Below are 19,420 nucleotides of genomic sequence, written 5' to 3'. Positions count from 1 at the left end.
GAAAGGAATTTGAGAACACATCATACACGCTCTTGTACCGAACTCTGACAATTGTTGTAAGCACGGCTTATCAACTGGCTGGTTGAGGTGAGATATTTACATGTCGTGGATAACGACTTTTAGTAATATTAAGACGGTGGTTTTGATTATTATTTTAAATGATGAAATGTTGTTTTGATAAATATCACAAAACGAAGGGTAGACTCCGTAACGCCACAGTATAAAATGGCGGTACGTGGACAGAGTCGTGGCATTCCGTGTCAGACAGTAATTCCGTCCGTCTCAGTCAGTGAGTCTCTGTCAGTCAGTCAGTCGGTCAGTCGGTCTGTCGGTATATGCAACGAAACTGTCGGTTTACCCTGTCATTGTGAAAGTTGTGTGTGTTGAGTTTCAATAATTATTATTCAAAAGGTTTTATTGACTAAACTGAGTTCAATCGGATACGAGCGATGACGGAACCTACCGCTCAGCCATCCCTGACGTGTGCCGACATCAGAAGTGGGATCAGGACTCTACTCTCACTGGCGTGACGTGTTTGAACATGTTCGAAGTACAGCAAAAAAAAAACATGATGCAGATCAGAATACTAGTAGTGGTACGCCACAAGAGCGTGAATGCAGCATACGTAAGTCATGTAATAACGTCTCTGTTACCTCGATGGAAGATCTGAGCCACGAAGAAATCGTCACATCTTACGTTCTGGCTCATGTTGCCCAGTTTGACCGTCGACTTCATCACATGGCATTTACTAGCGGAAATACAACACGTAACAAGCTATTGCAAGAAATTAAGGCAAGTGCAAATCTCAAGTGAAATTTCGATCGCAATAATGGATCTGTCATGACGAGTGGGTAGTTCCGACAAGAATTATTTTAAGCGGCTGACTTCTGCTAGAGTTACATGGCACTAGTGCAGTAAACCAGGACATGAGACTGTGAATAGTCGCTGAAATTTTTAGAGTCTACTAGATTCAATACCAATAACACTACACGTTCGATGACTTCGGGCTCCAGCAAGCAAGCAAACAAGAAAGCAAGCAAGTTTCCGTGGGGAAGAAAAATTGACACATCTGAAGTCATCGTGACCTGTAAGATAAGACGTCCGGTGCGTTCGTGTCTGGCGATGCGGCGGTGTTCGGGTTCCGCTGGCGGATGCAGGTTTTTCCGGTGAAGTGCGTGCTTGTGCGTGCTTGACAAGTGTTCGCGGTTGGCTTCCTCAGTGTGGGAGTAACATCGTGTAGGAGAGGTGGAACCCGTAAAATTGTAGTTTGCGTGGTGGCTGGTAAGATTTGTTGCAGTAAGAAGTTTGCATGGTGGTAAAATGTCTTGTGAGTCTGCACAGGTAGCCGGAGGTGAGACTTCCGCGGTCGCGGCCCACCCAGTCCGCGAGAACCGGGCAGATCGCCTCGACGGTACGGAGGCCGGCCGACGGGTCCGCCAAACGACGGGACCACGCCTCCAGCACGGACTGCCGAGATTGGAGCCTCCGCGCTCCGGCTGCACTTGCGCTAGGGCGCGCCGCCTCGTAGGAGACTGTGAGGTATCCTTGAATAACTTTGACTGCGATCGCGCGCTGCCGGCGTCGCAGCACGGCGTCGTTCTCGTGGGTAAGGACGTGGCACCAGACGGGTGCTCCGTATAGTGCCATCGACCGCACGGGTACCATCACCCTGCCTATTTCTGCCGTGAAGCAGTGGTGTATTTCGGTTTGAAGGGTGGGGCAGCGGTTGTAACTATACTGAGACCTTAGAACTTCTATCTCAAGGTGTGTGGTGCGTTTACGCTGTGGATGTCTATGGGTTCCAGTAACCACTTAACAAAAGGTGGGCTGTGAGCTCGTCCACACATTAAATCGAAGAGCGTAATCAAACGAAATTAGATACGAAGTTTAAAGGGCCGTTTAAAGTAGTTGAAGTATTGGATGGTGACCGTTACACATTGAAAGCTTTAAATTCAAAACGTACTTACAAATACCCACATGATAGGCTAAGAAAAATGCCAGCATGACACATACCAGTCGAGGTTGATGTAAATGATGATGATGAAGAGCAAGCTTAAATTGTGGTGAAAACTCGAGTAAGGATAGTCTATCGGCCGTATTGTGTTCGACCGTACCAGTAGCTATTACGTAGTCGTAGCCCGGTAGAAATCGGTGTCTCTTGAGGCAACTCAAGTAGTCCGTGGGTGCGCGGTGCGCGTTTGGCTCTGGCGGAGGTCGGGGTCTGTAAAGACCATCGTGTGTAGTCAGCGGGTGATGCACACGGGCGATCCACGCTGTGGATGCGCATCATGAGGGCAATTGCGATTGCTGGTCGGCTGGAGAGCCGTGGCGTTAGATATTTTTACTCGGAAGTTTTCTTTGATCTGAGTTTCTGTAAGCTATGCCTGATTTGTACAGAGTAAATTTGAAGTTTGATGAACGACTGTGGTACGTGCTCTGGCTGCTGAATAGTGAACTTTGTATACCCTATTGTTTGATTTGGTTAAAATGGTATTAAACAGTTTAAAGCTTTGATGACTTTAAAGTTTCCGATAAGTCGTAAAGTGTAGTCAGGAGTGATCGAGCGGAACAAGTGTTCTCGTGGATGTTTTTGATTGTAGGTTAACCATCACACGAGGATATGTACAATCAGGAAGACCATGTCGCAATCAACACGTGATTGCTGCAGCCAATACGAGATATGGGACGCAAGCACAGTCTGTCGGCGCTCGATGGGTCAACTATTCACCGACCGAGCGGAGCGACGTGCCGGTAGCTGCGTAATATCGGTATTTTTGGTAAATAAGAACAATCTGGTGAGTCGTATTATTTTTATTTGGATTCTGGTGCCGAATGCTCTCTTGTCAAGAAATCTATTAGTAGTAGCTTCATAATTCAGCAATTTTATACGATTGTTCTCATAAAAGGTTTCTGTTGTTTTGACTCAAAACTGTACGGAACAAATCCTATGCGATGGTTTATTGCTTACCTATTGTATGTAATGTACTACCTGATAGTTGTTTTAATCGGTTCAGTGAGATTGAGCATTCAACGAAATAGAACTCTTAAATCTAGTGTCCTTATTCGAAGCCCAGACTTGCGTTATTGATGACCAAGATCGCGATGAGCTCATGGAATTGTTCTTGACAAGAAGTGCTAGAAGCCGTACATCTTTTGAAGTGAAAACTTCTTTAGAATCGTTGTGATTTCAAATCGGATGCAACGAAAAAAAAAACGACTGGTAACAAATACAAAAATGTGTAGGATGAAGCCAGCAAAGAATGAGACAGAAATATACAACATACTATTTAATACAGCGCCATCTGTGAGATTTTTAATACTAACGTGTGTATGAAAGCTCTTGTAGTGAATTTTAATTTAGGATTATACGTGAAATTAAAATATGAATTCACAGAGGGCGCTACCTTATAATTATTTACTAATGACAAAATTTTACATTTACTTAAGACGTTTAGGATAATTGTATTTTAATTTTGGAAGGTTTCACTTCTACCACGTGTGAATTGCACACATTTTGTTTTTTTTTAAATTGTTCTACCATAAGAATAACAGAGGCGAGCCCATTCGAATTCTTTATAGTTCGCGTGCCATATCCCAAAAGGTTTTTACTTAAAATGATACTGAAAGTAAGAGATTAACTTTGACGAGACCAGAACATTGGAAATTTAGTAAAATTCGATGTTGAATTTTGTTGAAATGAAGACAGATTGCTTTAACTGGTAATAGAACCTATGATTACATAAGGTTGCCTCTAAGTAGTGCTACTGACGAGACTGATCAGTGAGGTATCTCCATCGATTGGTACAGCGGAGACCTGGGTCTCAATGGAGACTATTGTTGTGTTGGTCTACTAATGACCTTGACTCTATATTGTGAAGTGATGTGTATTGGTTTTATCATTTGTTTTAATGATAATGTGGGTGGCAATGTTACTAGCTGCGCCGGCAGCCAGGCCAGGAGCGTTCTATACGAATTTGTTGACACTAGTGATGTAGAAGATGTAGGATCAAATGACCACGATACAACTGACTGATTAAAGTAAGGATTTTGTTGTCCTATTTTGTGTGATTAGTAAAGAACAGTATTCAGTGTTATTTATGACTGGTAATTGAACACCTCGCTCGATTTAGGTGATATGTTCGTTTTATTGCCGGATGGAGGCATTAGTGTTTTGTGTTGAAGTTGGGTACCGGATGGAGGTCCCACTTATTTGCCGGATGGAGGCAATAAATAGTCAAGAGCTACTCGATGGAGGTGGCACTTGAATTTGGTTATCGTCACTCGATATAGGTGGCATGAGTTACTCTCACTAGATGGAAGTAATTGTAACGATAGTTTGTGGTTGATACATAATACTGATGAAATACTGCTCAGATTGAGTTGTTTTGTAATAACTCGGGTTTCTAATGCTTATTGAGCATTAATGAAATTTTTCAGTTGTATAGTGTATCACTAATAGTTGGGTAATTAAGTTATCTACTCACACAGGTTATCATAGTCTGTTAAAGATCTTGTTGAAAGCTAACGTTATGGTTTGTAATGAAACGAATCCCAATCCTCAATCGTGAATGAATCAGGAGTGGCCGAGACGAAACCTGTTAGATATTGCAGAAGGTTGTTTTCCTTGCAGGAGCGTCACACAGGGACGTGTGACATGTCAGAATGGCCGTGTCGTGGATAACGACATTTAGTTGTCGTGGATAACGACTTTTAGTAATATTAAGACGGTGGTTTTGATTATTATTTTAAATGATGAAATGTTGTTTTGATAAATATCACAAAACGAAGGGTAGACTCCGTAACGCCACAGTATAAAATGGCGGTACGTGGACAGAGTCGTGGCATTCCGTGTCAGACAGTAATTCCGTCCGTCTCAGTCAGTTAGTCTCTGTCAGTCAGTCAGTCGGTCAGTCGGTCTGTCGGTATATGCAACGAAACTGTCGGTTTACCCTGTCATTGTGAAAGTTGTGTGTGTTGAGTTTCAATAATTATTATTCAAAAGGTTTTATTGACTAAACTGAGTTCAATCGGATACGAGCGATGACGGAACCTACCGCTCAGCCATCCCTGACGTGTGCCGACATACATAATAATTTGCGACAAGTTTAATTTAAATTTGTTTGGATTTTGTTTGGAATGACATGTTGTGACACGCCCCTGCTGTTGTAGACCTTCCCACAGACCAGATTCGAAATAGGTTTACGGGACTATAAATTTTAATATGAGTTAATACATAGATTTGCAAACGAATACTGATTTTTTGATTAGGTAATGAGTAAAATACATAATCCCTTTTTCTTATAGACGCTTCTGATCTTAGTTTTTTTTTATTGCCCTTGTAGGCAGACGAGCATACGACCCACCTGATGGGGAGTGGTTACCGTCGCCCATGGACTTCAGCAATGCCAGGGGCAGAGCCAAGCCGCTGCCTAATTAATTGTAATAACGGATTTCCAATTGATAGAAATTCTATTATTCTGTAGAAGCGAAAAAGCAACATCGTCATTGATTTTATATTCTATTATGTTATGTTTTATGTCGTATTTACGACGATACTATTGGTGTTTATGCTGTAGGTATGCGTCATGAATCACATAATTGCTTTAACCAAATTAGCTACTTGTAAATACTCAAGGTATTTCCGTTTTCAACACAAAAACGCTTTTTACTAGATTTGACTGGCAGATGGACGAGTCTTTTGTGTGTTTTATATTTGCTAGCACCCTGTTCAACTTGATACTATATTATGTACACACTGCGTTTCCTTCGTTTTCTCAAAACTCACAATTTTAATTGGCTCTCTTCGTAGGTGATACTGCAGAGATACTAATTCTAGGGTTGTCGTCGGGTCTACGCTATATTTTTCAAGGTATTTCTTTATTATAATATTTTTACTGGTGGTAGGACCTCTTGTGAGTCCGCATTGGTAGGTACCACCGCCCAGCCTATTTCCCCCGTGAAGCAGTAATGCGTTTCGGTTTGAAGGTTGGGGCAACCGTTGTAACTATACTGAGACCTTAGAACTTATATCTCAAGGTGGGTGGCGCGTTTACGTTGTAGATGTCTATGGGCTTCAGTAACCACTTAACACCAGGTGGGCTGTGAGCTCGTCCATCCATCTAAGCAATAAAATAAAATTAAAAATTTATTATTTCAGAAATTTTAATTTATTATTCTAGAAAACATTATTAAATATCAATAACTAGCTTCCCGTTCGGAGTTTCGCCTGCGTGAATCACACTTAACATTGCGTTGTCGGAGACCCGTCCTCAGGGGTGGGATGAAAGGCATATTTTCTTTCCTAGGGTTCAAACTACTTCCGTACCGAATTTCGTCAAAATCTGTTCAGAGATTTGGACGTCATAACGTAACAGAGCTACGTTAGATTATTTGGTATCTGGATTCAATACTCGATTAAACCATAATTTATTATATGAATAAACCCACCCAGAGTTTATTGAGGGTAGGCGTTGCAAGAAACGATCGTTTTGTTGATACATTTTTTATCTTACAGTGATGCACTAGCTGTTTTTGTTTTTCTTCGGAATCGTTCTCGAAGCGACAACTAATGACAAGTGCCATCGTGTAATAATTTACTAACTCCTCCATTGTAACCTTATTCTTAAATAATGATTCAACAATTTGAGTGCGAAACAATGATAACTGTCGCTTGTGACCTTTTTCCCGCAATCAGCCCTTATTTCCAACTAGCGACCCGCCCTTGCTTCGCTTCGGAAACATTAAATTTTATTATTGAATAGCTGAGTCTCGCGATGTTACCCGCGGGGCAAAGCCAGTCTAAAAAAAAAGTAGCCTAAGTTACTCCTTATATCATCAGCTACCTATCAGTGAAAGTCTCTTCAAAATCGGTCCAGCCGTTCCAGAGATTAGCCGGAACAAACAGACAGACAGACAGACAAAAATTGTAAATGTTATTTTGGTGTATGTACCGTATATATATTCATATGAATGTAGTAAAAAGCGGTTATTTCAATATTACAAACAGACACTCCAATTTTATTTATATGTATAGATATGTATAGATTAGTTTAGAATTAGGTGGTTTTATGATTATCGCTAAAATCGAAGGACAACTCAAAACTTAGAAATTACGTTAACGGATTGTCACTTGTATTCTTAGCGCAAATAATAATAACAAAGATTTATAAATATTCGTTTCAAATCGCATGCCTACTTACATCCGTAGCCTTGATCTCGACATTAACTTAACATTCTCATCACGAGGTCTAGCAAAATTACCGTCTAGTGTGATCATCTTAATTACATGTTCATACACGCAGCGACTTCAACAATGTTACGAATCTAAGCTATTTATATTAAATCATTTTATCACGTTTTTAGTCGAGACTTAGGCATGTCAAACAATAAATCTGTTTTTTTTTTTTCATTTTCTAAAACAATTTGATTTATGTTATGTTTAAATTAATAATGAAGTCAATGCAAAAGATGAAATATTAATTTGTAGGATTAAAATGTTTATCAAAAAATTAATGAGAAACGGATGGGGTTCAAATAATAATTTACGAGACAGGAAATGAATGAAAATAAAACTATGAAACGGCCGTCTGGTGTAGTGGTAAGTGACATGGTCACTACACAAGGGGGTCGCGGGTTCGAATACCGCCAAGGGAAGATATTTGTATGATAAATATAAAATGTCTTTTCCAGGGTTATGGATGTATATTAAATATGTGTATGTGTATAATAAAAATCTTACATTTATTTCCGTTATCTGATAGCTGTAACACAAGTTTTTTACGAACTTAACACGGGACCAGTTAACGTGGCGTGATCGTTAGTAAATATAAATATAAAAAACATAGAATATATTACCTTAAACTTCGACAAAAATGATGAAATTTTCCTTTGCACTTCGTCCGTCTGTACTTCACTTTGGTCATATTCGCGCGGATCGTTTATCGATGTTTCTATGAGCGCGCCCGGTGGCACATGAATCACATATGTTCAGAAACCGTCGGATTCCTCCCACGGCCGTCGTCTCAAGTAAACGCGATAACAAGTGGTAAACAAACAACGCACTTCTATTCATAGACATGTATCGCGTGGTTGTAATTTTATTGACTGAGATTTTTTATTGACCATCCGGCTTGCTCAAAGCGCTGCTGCGTGTTCGTTCCTTGATTTCTTAGCAGAATATTAATTCAGATATTGTTCGTAATCGTGATTATGATGCATTATCCAAATGTCATTTTTTATTTATTTTCCTACCTATGCTGATATCCTTGAGAGGCTATTTCAGCTTCTCCTTGATGTGTAGGTGAGCTCACGGGTCTCAAACTGGGAGTGTTGCTAACACTGGCCCTAGCAAGAGTAATGCTTCGCAGAATCTACCACCGGATCGGAAACGCGACCCACTGAGAAGATCCGGCGAGAAATTCAGTGGGCTTAAATGTCATAATGTCACAACGGTTAATTTCCAATCAGCCAAGGTTGAATTGTGACAGGATAAGCAAATTTCGCTACTTATGATGTTAAAAATAATTTGGCATTAAGAATTCCACTAACGCTGTGTCACATTGTGTCGATTAGCATCTTTTCTGTGTTGCAATTGAACACGTAAGGCCCATTAGCGATGTATTATTATAATTCGTATCTGAGGAAATATATGCAGACTTCCAAAATATTCGCAATTCTGTGGTTTCTATTTTAACAACAGAAACGTCTGCAACGATTGATATATTGTTTTACATGTAAATTAGTTTATAAGCTTCTTGTGCTGTCAATTTGAGGGGCACACGAATAAAACAGTACGTGATCACTTGACGACAACTTTGAAAAAGCGTAAATTAAATATATGAACCTATGATATGAGATGAGAGGTTCGTATGATGCTACCATACTTCTGCACTACAAGGTCAATGAATAATACATCACAGTTTATCATCTGTCGTAATCTTTACGACGTAAAACCTGAACAAACTGAAAATTTAGTCGAAAACTAATCTTGGTAAGACTCCTTCAGCCCTTCAACTACAGAATTAAGCATGACACGGGCGAATTAACTAAAAACAAACACATCACAAGACACTATTAGGCTTTGCTGACATATTAAAAAAAAAACACAACTCGAAGCGCAATTCCAATGATAGCCTACATTTTTTTATTTACACAACTTGTAAGAATAAAACGTTAAATATTAAATGACGTGCCAAGAGAACAAATAGAGGACAAAGCGACATTATTGTTACGATAAAACTACCTGAGATTTCACTGTGAAAACGATTGTCTACGAGAAACAAAACACGACTGAACGCGAACACCAAAAATGTCAGAAATTAGTCTAGAATGATACAGGCAAATAAAATGCTGACGTTGAGAACGATCCGATTGAATTTTAGACTTTAATGACATGAGAATTGGTGGAAAATCCAATGTTTTCGATTGTCACAGGCGACCTTGTAGTGTGAGCCGAGTCAAAGGCGTTGGTACCGTGTGTTTCACACAGACTGTATTGTGTCAGCAATTGCGGAATATCAAATGAAAAAACGACCAAGTTATGTATGTGAAACGTTTTGCCAAAATTATGAGATGAAATTATTCTAGACACTAGCAATTAACAGTCTACTAGGGGATTTCATTTTGGACAAATGCATTTTTTTACTAAGTGGTGAATGGTAGCGTTTTGTTTTGTTATTTTATTATGTTCTACACAGTAAATTATTACTATTATTACTGAGATTCTTCTGTTACGGAATTATCGAATACTAAAGTTGTATAACGTTATACGAGAGAATAATGAAATGAATGAATTAAAGAATGCAAGAGTTGACAAAATTTCAAAGATCTAATTATAAACATTTATGAGAATCATACTAAATTACCTGGTTGCTGATAATCATGGACAAGTTACCTACCGCTCAGGCCTCTTATTAAAACTTCTTTAAACTAAACTAACCACAAGCATGTATATATATAATGTATTTATTTATTTATATCAAAATACAGTTTAGCTTCGTAAAACTATAGCACAAATTGAGTTGCTCTTATAAAGAGAAACAACATTTAAAGCTATTGCTTCACCACTATTTTTATATCTATACTAATATTATAAAGAGGAAAGATTTGTTTGTTTGTTTGTTTCGAATAGGCTCCGAAACTACTGGACCGATTTGAAAAATTCTTTTTCCATTAGAAGCCGACATTATCCCTGATGAACATAGGTTACTTTTTTTTATTTTTATTTATTTATTTTTTTGGGTTTCATATGTGTTTTAATGTTTCCGAAGCGAAGCGAGGGCGGGTCGATAGTCTTTTTATATTTTAATATTGCAAAAATGCTTTTTATATGTCTAATGTTCTTTCTAATGCTTTTTATGTTTCAATATTCGAAATTCTATTTATGTCATCTTTATATCATATTAACCTCTTTTAAGATTAATCGTATAGAGGTTACATATATTCACGAATTTTCACGATAGGTGGCCAGTGACATCATTTAAGATGGCAATTGTGTTTCAGTCATGTTCCTCTGCTATCGTAAGCATATAGAAAAGTCTATCTGGTTCTGAATTAGAAGAAACGGACACGACCTCCGCTTCTATAAATATTTTAATACTATTGCTGTCTTTCAATATTTTCTAAAGTCCTCACTAAATTCCTTTCTGAATCCTCACCTCACTATCCTATTAAAATCTTCCCGTCAACACTGGTAGCATTTATAGTATATCCGCTATTTTAATTCAATGGAATTTCAAAACCTCTGAGGGTAGGCGATCACATTTACAATTTGCTATAGATGTCAAGTCAAGTACGTTGCACATTAGCTTTTCCGTTTGAGAAACGTCTACAAAATACAAAAAAATCGAGTAGAGCCGTTTTTAAGTTTAGTATATTTGGATATTTATTGGTTACTTGAGCAATGATGTTGTGCAATGCTTTAACAAAATTTATTTAACTGCACTCAGCGCTCGTGACGAAAACACATAAACATCCATGTGTTAAAGTCATAAAACATATTCTCATGGGCCTCAACTTTCCGATGAACAGTGTTTAGATATACCTTATTCTCTTTCATCTTCAGTTTTGTACTGTGTATGAAAGGGATAGTGCTATGGTCTGAGCTGTTATGGATTGTCTAGAGTGAGCATTAGATTTATGTAATGAAAGCTGTTTGGTATCAGTTGAACTATTATTCCGTCGTGTTGTGAGAATATAATGAACATTTCTTATAGCAACCAATTTATAATTGAAGTAATGTTAACATAACATTTAAACCCGAAGAAACACTAAATAGACAAAATAAAACAAATTATACAACTTCACTCCTCGCTTTCCCGCCAAAAAGTCCGCATTATTCAGTAAATTTAAATTGGCTGTAAGAATGAAAAAAAAACTTTTATTGTTTTTGCTGTTACATACAAAACTATTCAGAAATAATATAAAATCTTGAAACACGCAAATCTCATCGACTATTAACCGATTAGTCAGAAAGAAAATAGTCATAATGAAATCACTTCATGAGTCTTACAAGATGTGTCTAAAGGTTAAATTAGATTATGCAAATTTTTACCGATTTTTAACGATTAACAACAACACTACTGTAAAAAAACAGAATCACATCGTAACACCTTTTTCTTAAATTACATATTTTGCTTGTTTTAAATTAGTTTTACTAAATTCAACTCTGAAATTTGACTGTATTGTACACGTACAGAATATTACACGTATTGATAAATGTGTAAATAGCTTTATAATTCTTTGAAATTTTAGAATCTACAGTTTTTAGTCATGAGTACATGATCTAACAAGGTTATTGCGTAATGAAAAAGATGCAATAAGACTGCTTACGTGTAACATATGCATTTACTGACAGAACCTGCCTAATTCTACCATGAAGCGGTGCGTTTTGGCCGAAATGACCACTTAACAGCAGGTGGGCCGCGAGCTTGTCCATCCATCCATGCAATAAAATAAATAAAAACATGCAACCAGCATCCGATGTTACGCGATTCAATTCTATTTTTTTCCACGTTATTAAAATGGACACGCTCTCAAATTCTCAATTACATATCAGCTCCGTGGGTTGCCGGGTGGTGTGTCCGAAACGGCTGTCTGTGGATATGACATAAAACATGTGGGACGCGAGCCTGCTGCCCGGCTGTCCACACAAAATAACATTTACGTCACACAATTCAAACACAAATCGAACGTCTATATTTTTTTATTTTTTTTATGGTTTAGATGGGTGGACGAGCCGCAGCCCACCTGGTGTTAAGTGGTTACTGGAGCCCATAGACATCTACGACGTAAATGCGCCACCCACCTTGAGATTTAAGTTCTAAGGTCTCATGTATAGGTACAACGGTTGCCCCACCCTTGAAACCGAAATGCATTACTGCTTCACGGCAGAAAGAGGCGGGGTGGTGGTCCTACCACCAGTCAAAAGTAGTAGTACGAACTAATAATTTCAGAATATTTGTAGTTTTGATTAATGAACACGAGAAGCCGGATTTGGTAAAACGATAAAACAAATGCTTGGCCACTAAACAAAGAGCCTACTGTTTAGGTATTAAGCTAATTTGGCTTTGAAGATATATGGTTATCAGAGAGGTATATCTTAAGCGGTCACGCTGGCTGGGTATGAGGCGCTTAGGAAGCTACGGGCCAAGGTTTCGTTAGGAACTTCAAACAGCTAACTTCCACGCATTGTTCTTGACCTCCGACTATATCTCTCTCATTTTATCTGAATTTTTGGGCGCCGCATATATTTATTGATAATCACGCTGCCTATATTTAAATTATGTCTAGATGTCATCTTAGATGATCTGATGTCATCCTTGTGACTGTCACCATCGCAGCAAGGTCAACTAAGCTATCAAAACAGTCGAGCCGAAATCTAAAAATTTCATTACAACGTTTGAAATTATTTATTGACAAAAACCGACAACAGTTTTTACAGTAATTCTTTCCATTTCAAAGACAACTGGGATAATAGTGGTTACAGAATATTGCAACACTCGTCAATAGACTTTATTGATTTTACTGTTTAATATATAATAGGTATATCATAATGAGTCATGTTAATATGTTTAAGTTGAGTAATAATAAGTTTTCATTCAATAAAACGTAATTATGTCACGGTGGAAGCCAAACAAAGTACGCGGCTTAAAGTAATTGAAACTCCGAGATTCGATAGTGAAATTAGAGATCGGAACGGTTACGCCTATGTGGTCACGCTGAAACCGCCGCGCGGATACGCATCGGAAGTAAAGTTGGGAACTACAAAAAAAAAACATTCGACTTCATTGATTGATAAACGATAATGAAATAAATAATTTAATTTTTGGCTAGTGTTCGAATGAAGTTGCTTGATACTGAATAATATCGTATGAGGTTGCATTAGCTTTATAAGATGGAGGGTCGGAGGAGGGCGTTCGTCGAGCTCCGGCCCCTATGAGAAAGCAGTCTCCTCCCGGTGATGGTCACGGGGAGATCGGACGTCGGGTGTAAGAGTGCAGGGGAGTCGTTTAGTGTGGTAGGGCCCTAAAATTCCTTGGGCCCGCGGTCTGCTCCCAACACCTTGCAGACCGTCAAGTCCCACATACCCCGCGCGCCACCTAGACGCGGGAACCTCGCAGGAAGTTCGGCCACTGGCCCGAAAAAAAAAAACTATATAAGATGATGGTGAAAATTTTCTAATAATAAAAAAAAGGATGCAAATTATGATATGATATTAAGGATGGATGACGTCATCGTCATTGCAGCGCGGGCGTACAAGAGATATAGCGAGGTGTATCCGCTACACATCCACTCATCCAGATATTTCCATGTTCAAACTAACTATACATATTGTCATTTACCATAATTTTAAATTTGTATAACAAGGTTTATTTTAAATGGTATTGTTTTATGATTTTGTTCCAAATAAGTCATTATTTCTGGTCCTAAGTGTCTGGTTATTAAAACTAGTGAGCAATGCAGTTAATAACCTACAGCTAATCGTGAAGTATTTTTAAGAGAACTTTGATCTATTTTTATGGCTTATTAAGACGTTTTCTAAACGTCTTTCGTTTGAGACGGCTTTGAATGTGATTAAGTTACTGATAAGTAAGTAACTTAATCAAATTTAAAGTCGCGGTAAGAGCCGGTTAAATCAAAGTATTTGTAATTATTTGTATATTATAGATTACCGCCAAGGTTAAAAAAAGGTAGTGACTTTGTTCTTATTTTAAAATAGCATTCTTCTTGTGGAAAAGTTTGAAGAATATTCACGCCATTATTACAATTATTGTATATTTAAATATTTTTGCAATTATTGTGGTACGTATTAACGAGTTCTAAGGTAGGTCATTGTTAACAAAGCTAATTATATTAATCTCATTGTTTACTTTATGCGAGGTTTACACAGTCTCATAGGTCTCTATATCTACCCATCTCGACCGGGTATCCGTAAATGGATTCCCCAGCGATAAAAAAAAAAAAAGGTCACTATCAAAAATAATATAAATTTATATCAAACAGATTTAAAGTTATGAAAAGAAAGTCTGAAGGTCGTTTTGTTTTTTTTTTCCGGTGGTATTCGCAATTCGTACAATTAATTAAGACAGGTCAGGTCAAACTCTTTTAATTAGCGTCCCGACTAATTGGAAGGTATTGTCATTATACATCAGGATGATCCGCTAATTAGATCGCTGTCGACAATCCTATCAAATGTTTTATGAATCTGGAGGGCTCCAGAAATTTGATACACAGCTAGTATATTTGAACTTAAATATTAATTACTGATTTCAAAAGTCGATTCGTAAATATCTTATTGAATTTTATAATTAAGTAATTTAAAGTTTGAATACTACTCTTAGGCTCTTAGACAACTTGATCAAATCAAATCAAATCAAAAAAAATTTATTCAACATAAATGAAAGTACATACTTGTTGAACGTCAAAAGAACTACCGCCAATTCACAAAAACTAGCCTCCGTCCTGAGAAGAATTGGCAAGAAACTCAGCGGGCATGTCTTTTTTTTTTAAATATCAGTTTTTTTTTTTTAATATTAGGTCATTTATTGCCAATAATGACATTTTGCAGAAAAATTCAAAACTTAGCCATGTCAAACAATATTAAGTACGTTCTGTTGATCCAAACATTTTAATTTTAAATATTATTAATTCGTAGAACCGTCTGCATTAAGTTTTAGTCTATGACGTGGAATGTAGTTCCGACCTGCCTCAAGGAGTGCGAGACGATCGCTCAACTCCTACCGTGTCTCATGCCCTCCCGCTAAGTTCACCTTAATTTATCGTACAATACCTTCTTATGGTATCCATTCGTGTTTGTTAGAAGCTGCAGGGGGGTTCGATCAACGCAATAAAAGCTTCAATGTATAACAAAGTGAATGTGTACTCGGCAGCGGTACTGGTTCTAGTAGATTTATGTTTATTTTTATGTTTCCTTGAAGGCTTTTTCACTTGTAATTTATTGCGACTGTTCCATTCCGATACGTAGCGTTAGGCTTATAAGCAAGACGCGTCGCATACATTTAAATATAATGTAAATGAATTCCATAAAAACATAACAAATTATATGAAACGAGTTTCAATAAAAAGTGAGGTTTATTGGTCCGGTTGTTCGGTTCCCTGGTCTCAGCAACGGAATCCGACCGGTTCTCGAGACCGAAATAAACAACAAGAAATATACTATTATATGAAATTTTCTATTATAAAGATTACCGGTTCCTTAAATGTTACTGGTGGTAGGACCTCTTGTAAATCCGCACGGATAGGTACCACCATCCTGCCTATTTCTGCCGTAAAGCAGTAGGTAATGGGTTTCGGTTTGAAGAGTGAGGCAGCCGTTGTAACTATACTGAGACCTTAGAACTGATATCTCAAGGTGGGTGGCGCATTTACGTTGTAGATGTCTATGGGCTCCAGTAACCACTTAACACCAGGTGGGCTGTGAGATCGTCTACTTATCTAAGCAATAAAAAAAAAATGCCTTCGCGGGCTTAGAGGTATCATGACGTCTCTCACAAAGCGGCAGGATCGGATCTTAGTGCGAAAAGTGCATGTTTTCAGAACATGAAATGCGGCCAAAGTGTATGTATTTTTGCATTTTTATTAGTACAGGTGGCAGACTTAAGATCTCTGCTCATCTTTTAGAGTAGGCTATAAACAGCGTAAGTAAAAAATAAACAAAAGTAATAACGATTATACAACGGTTGCACACTCGATAATCGTTCTTCAAGTGCTACTCGAGGAGCAAGTGTGTAGTGTATATAATGAAATTACTTTTGTGTCGGCGAGACACTTTTGTTCGTGAATAGAATAGGCATTGTTGGGTTAGACGCGTGCGCACTATACTGCCACGCTTATTATCTGCTAACTAGCCTGTACCCGTCCGCTTCGCTGGGCATTTAAAATTAACATTATTATATCTCACCCCCATAGAGATTCTCATGATTAACGTCCCCGCAACTGGTGTAAGGAGTCCAACAATTATATAAATATTACCCCATCCATTAAGTACATGTATTTTCAACATGGATACCAACTGTCAAGTCAATCGGATGGATGATTCAGTAGTTATAACGGAACATCCGTGAAAACAGGATTTATCAGGAGAAAACATTACACATTACTTAACAAATGTTAACGATTCGTTCCACGGTGAAGGAATAACATCGTGTAATAAAAATTAAACCCGGACAATTATAATTTGCGTAGTTACTGGTGTTAGGAGGTCTTGTACTCCCGCACGGGTAGGCGCCATCACCCTGCCTATTTTCTAACGTCAAGCAGTAATGCGTTTCGGTTTGAAGGGTAGGGCAGCCGTTGTACTTACTGTAAAAACTGAGACCTTAGAATTCATATCAATGTGGGTGGCGGCATTTACGTTGTAGATGTTTATGAGCTTCGGTAACCACTGAACATCAGGTGGGCCGTGAGTTCGTCCATCCACGTAAGCAATAAAAAGTATTCATGTATTTGTTGAGGGAAGCAAAAAAATATATATACTTGACAAATTCATTTAGTACTGATTAATGATAGGTACAAAAAGTCTATTTTAGTATAAGACCATTTGTTTTATCAGAACACAGCCAACGTAATGAGTACCCATGTCAACAAATGTTAAAAGAATCGTGTTTTTTTTATTCCCATGTACCTGCTCGCTGTTAGCCTCAGGCGCTATTCCGGCTACTTGCGGACGGGAAAATAGTTCTAGGCTTCTAAGGAGATAGAAATTTTCTGTACAACTCAATTTACAGCTTTGATTGTTAAGGCTATTTTTTTGAGCTCATTTTCTCGTTTGTACTATAAACAACAAATTAGCTCACATTATGTGACTGGTCGATAATTTTTTGGTAAAAAATTTTTGGAGTTTACTCCTTTAGAATCGATTTACATATATAGGCCCGGGGTATGAAAATTATGGGGACCAAAATCGTACTAGCATGTCACACGAAATGCGTTATGCGCCTGATTGGCTCCTGATTGCGTGATGCGTGCGCGCGCCAATCAAAATCGTACTAGCATGTCACACGAAATGCGTTATGCGCCTGATTGGCTCCTGATTGCGTGATGCGTGCGCGCGCCAATCAAAATCGTACTAGCATGTCACACGAAATGCGTTATGCGCCTGATTGGCTCCTGATTGCGTGATGCGTGCGCGCGCCAATCAGGAGCCAACGCGCGGCCGCGTTATTGCAGGTGACGCCGGGCTGCTGCGCCGGCAGTCCGCCACAAAGCCTCGTACTGATCGCGCGTTTCTCTCATTATTGTATTTTCATATATTTGTTAGTCGTTTGTTTTGTGTCTCGTTAATTTGTTAATAATCTGTAGTGTATCGTGTTGTCGTAATATAGAACTATTTCTCGTATTGTTTCGTTTAATTTTTTATATCCAGTAAACTCCAGTCGTGCGTCGGAGCGGACACACACACTTTTTAATATTTTTTTTTTCTTCATTCTATTTTAATTTAAAATAAATTGTATGTTGTAGAGATTAAATCAAATTTCGGCTTGAACTGAAAAGCGGATAGAATCCTGAGAGTAAAGATGCGAAAAAATCTACTTTTTTGGTATATTTTGAGAAATAACCGTTAAAACAATCGTAACAACAATCGCTTAACTTAAATTTCTTCTGAATAATAAAAGCATGATTCATATCCATATCAATATTCGATCAATGTAAAAGTGAATTCCAACAGAAATATGTACTGTGTTACACGGATCATAAAGCGAATTCTGTTTTAGAATTGTTTTATATTCATGTGAAACCTATAGAATACATTCACGTTGAAGTGTTATACAATTAATATTTTATTACTTTGAATTTGATCAGAGATTCAATACACATAGAGGTTTTCGGGGGGTTGAAGACAAGCAATATAAAATACAACGGCTTTATTTCGCCGTAACATATTTGAAAAATAAAATTTTGAATGCATGTGTGTACCCTCTAAGTGTCCATTTGATAGTATTCGATAGTTTTTGCTGGCCGAAAGAAATCTAAGTAATATAATAATATAATCCACACATAATCTTAAGCATTTCACGTGAACAGTAGGGAAAATCGAATTCATAAATAAATGCTCAAATAATCATGTGAAATAACTTTATTCAAATACAATTTTGTTTACTATTCTCTTCGGTTTTAGCGAGTCGTAGTCACAATTGAAAGTTTACTTTTACATCTCAATTTTCTATTTTTTTATTGTCATTATATTATATTATTTTTCAAGTTTTTAAAACTTTACAGTTTTCGTTGTCTCACACACGACTAAGGTGTTATTGGTTAATGAATTTTTATTTCGTTATGACATTTATCTTTCAACGTATACGTAATGTATCTTTGCATGTTAAATAAAAAAACTGCACGATGCCCTTGGTTTTGTACAATGGCGCGTGACTTCTGTCCACAATTAAATAATACTTTAATAGGTGAAAAATTATATTAGACTAATTTAGTTTTTAAGTTCAATTATGGGGGGTTAAGGCACAAAGTGGTCGAAATTTGAATCAAATATTGAGTAGCAAACTTATTGACATTAGAAGAAAAACAACATACCGTAAATGCTTTCAAACAAAAAAGCACAAAAGTTACATCGTTCTATTCCTCTAATAACAAAGCTGATTTTATTCAAATGTTATTGTATGCTTGCGTAATCTCTAGATGCGTATCTTTTGAATGTTATGTTATCTTACATAACGTTCAAAGGTCACGGCCGAAGATCGATTCATTGCATTAAAAACGTTATTAATCAACCATAGCATACAAGTTATTTATGTTTACAGCCCGTAATTGTAACTAGTTATCGTTATAACGATTAGTTCAAAAGCAATATGCGGATTAGTTAAACGAGTATGATTTTGAAAATAATTTCGTGAATCAAGACGATTGTTTAATTGTTCATGTTTTTTTTTGTATAAGGTGATGATGA

The 19,420-nt window shown here is 37.6% G+C and overlaps 1 protein-coding gene across 8 annotated transcripts in view; it reads right to left on the bottom strand.

Moving 5' to 3' along the window:
* The window catches only part of LOC101742433 (protein kinase C and casein kinase substrate in neurons protein 1), a 104,283-nt gene that overhangs the window by 63,722 nt on the left and 21,141 nt on the right, over positions 1-19,420 (bottom strand). Inside the window, exons 1-2 of one of the 8 annotated variants that reach the window (XM_021352105.3) lie at positions 9,242-9,314; positions 7,855-8,166 (exon numbers count right to left, since the gene is read on the bottom strand). The exons of 1 other annotated variant lie outside the window; for it this stretch is intronic. In XM_021352105.3, coding sequence (XP_021207780.1) covers positions 7,855-7,922 — 68 coding nt within the window. In that variant the 5' untranslated portion in view covers positions 7,923-8,166; positions 9,242-9,314. Of the gene's footprint in view, positions 1-7,854; positions 9,524-19,420 lie in introns of those variants that run through there. 6 more of the 8 variants (XM_062672071.1, XM_062672072.1, XM_062672070.1 and 3 more) reach the window with 6 other exon arrangements.

Source organism: Bombyx mori, chromosome 14 (genome assembly GCF_030269925.1).
Source record: "Bombyx mori chromosome 14, ASM3026992v2".
NCBI classification, from domain to species: domain Eukaryota; kingdom Metazoa; phylum Arthropoda; class Insecta; order Lepidoptera; family Bombycidae; genus Bombyx; species Bombyx mori.
Note: the sequence above shows the minus strand (reverse complement) of the source record. Positions and strands in the feature narration are given on the sequence as shown.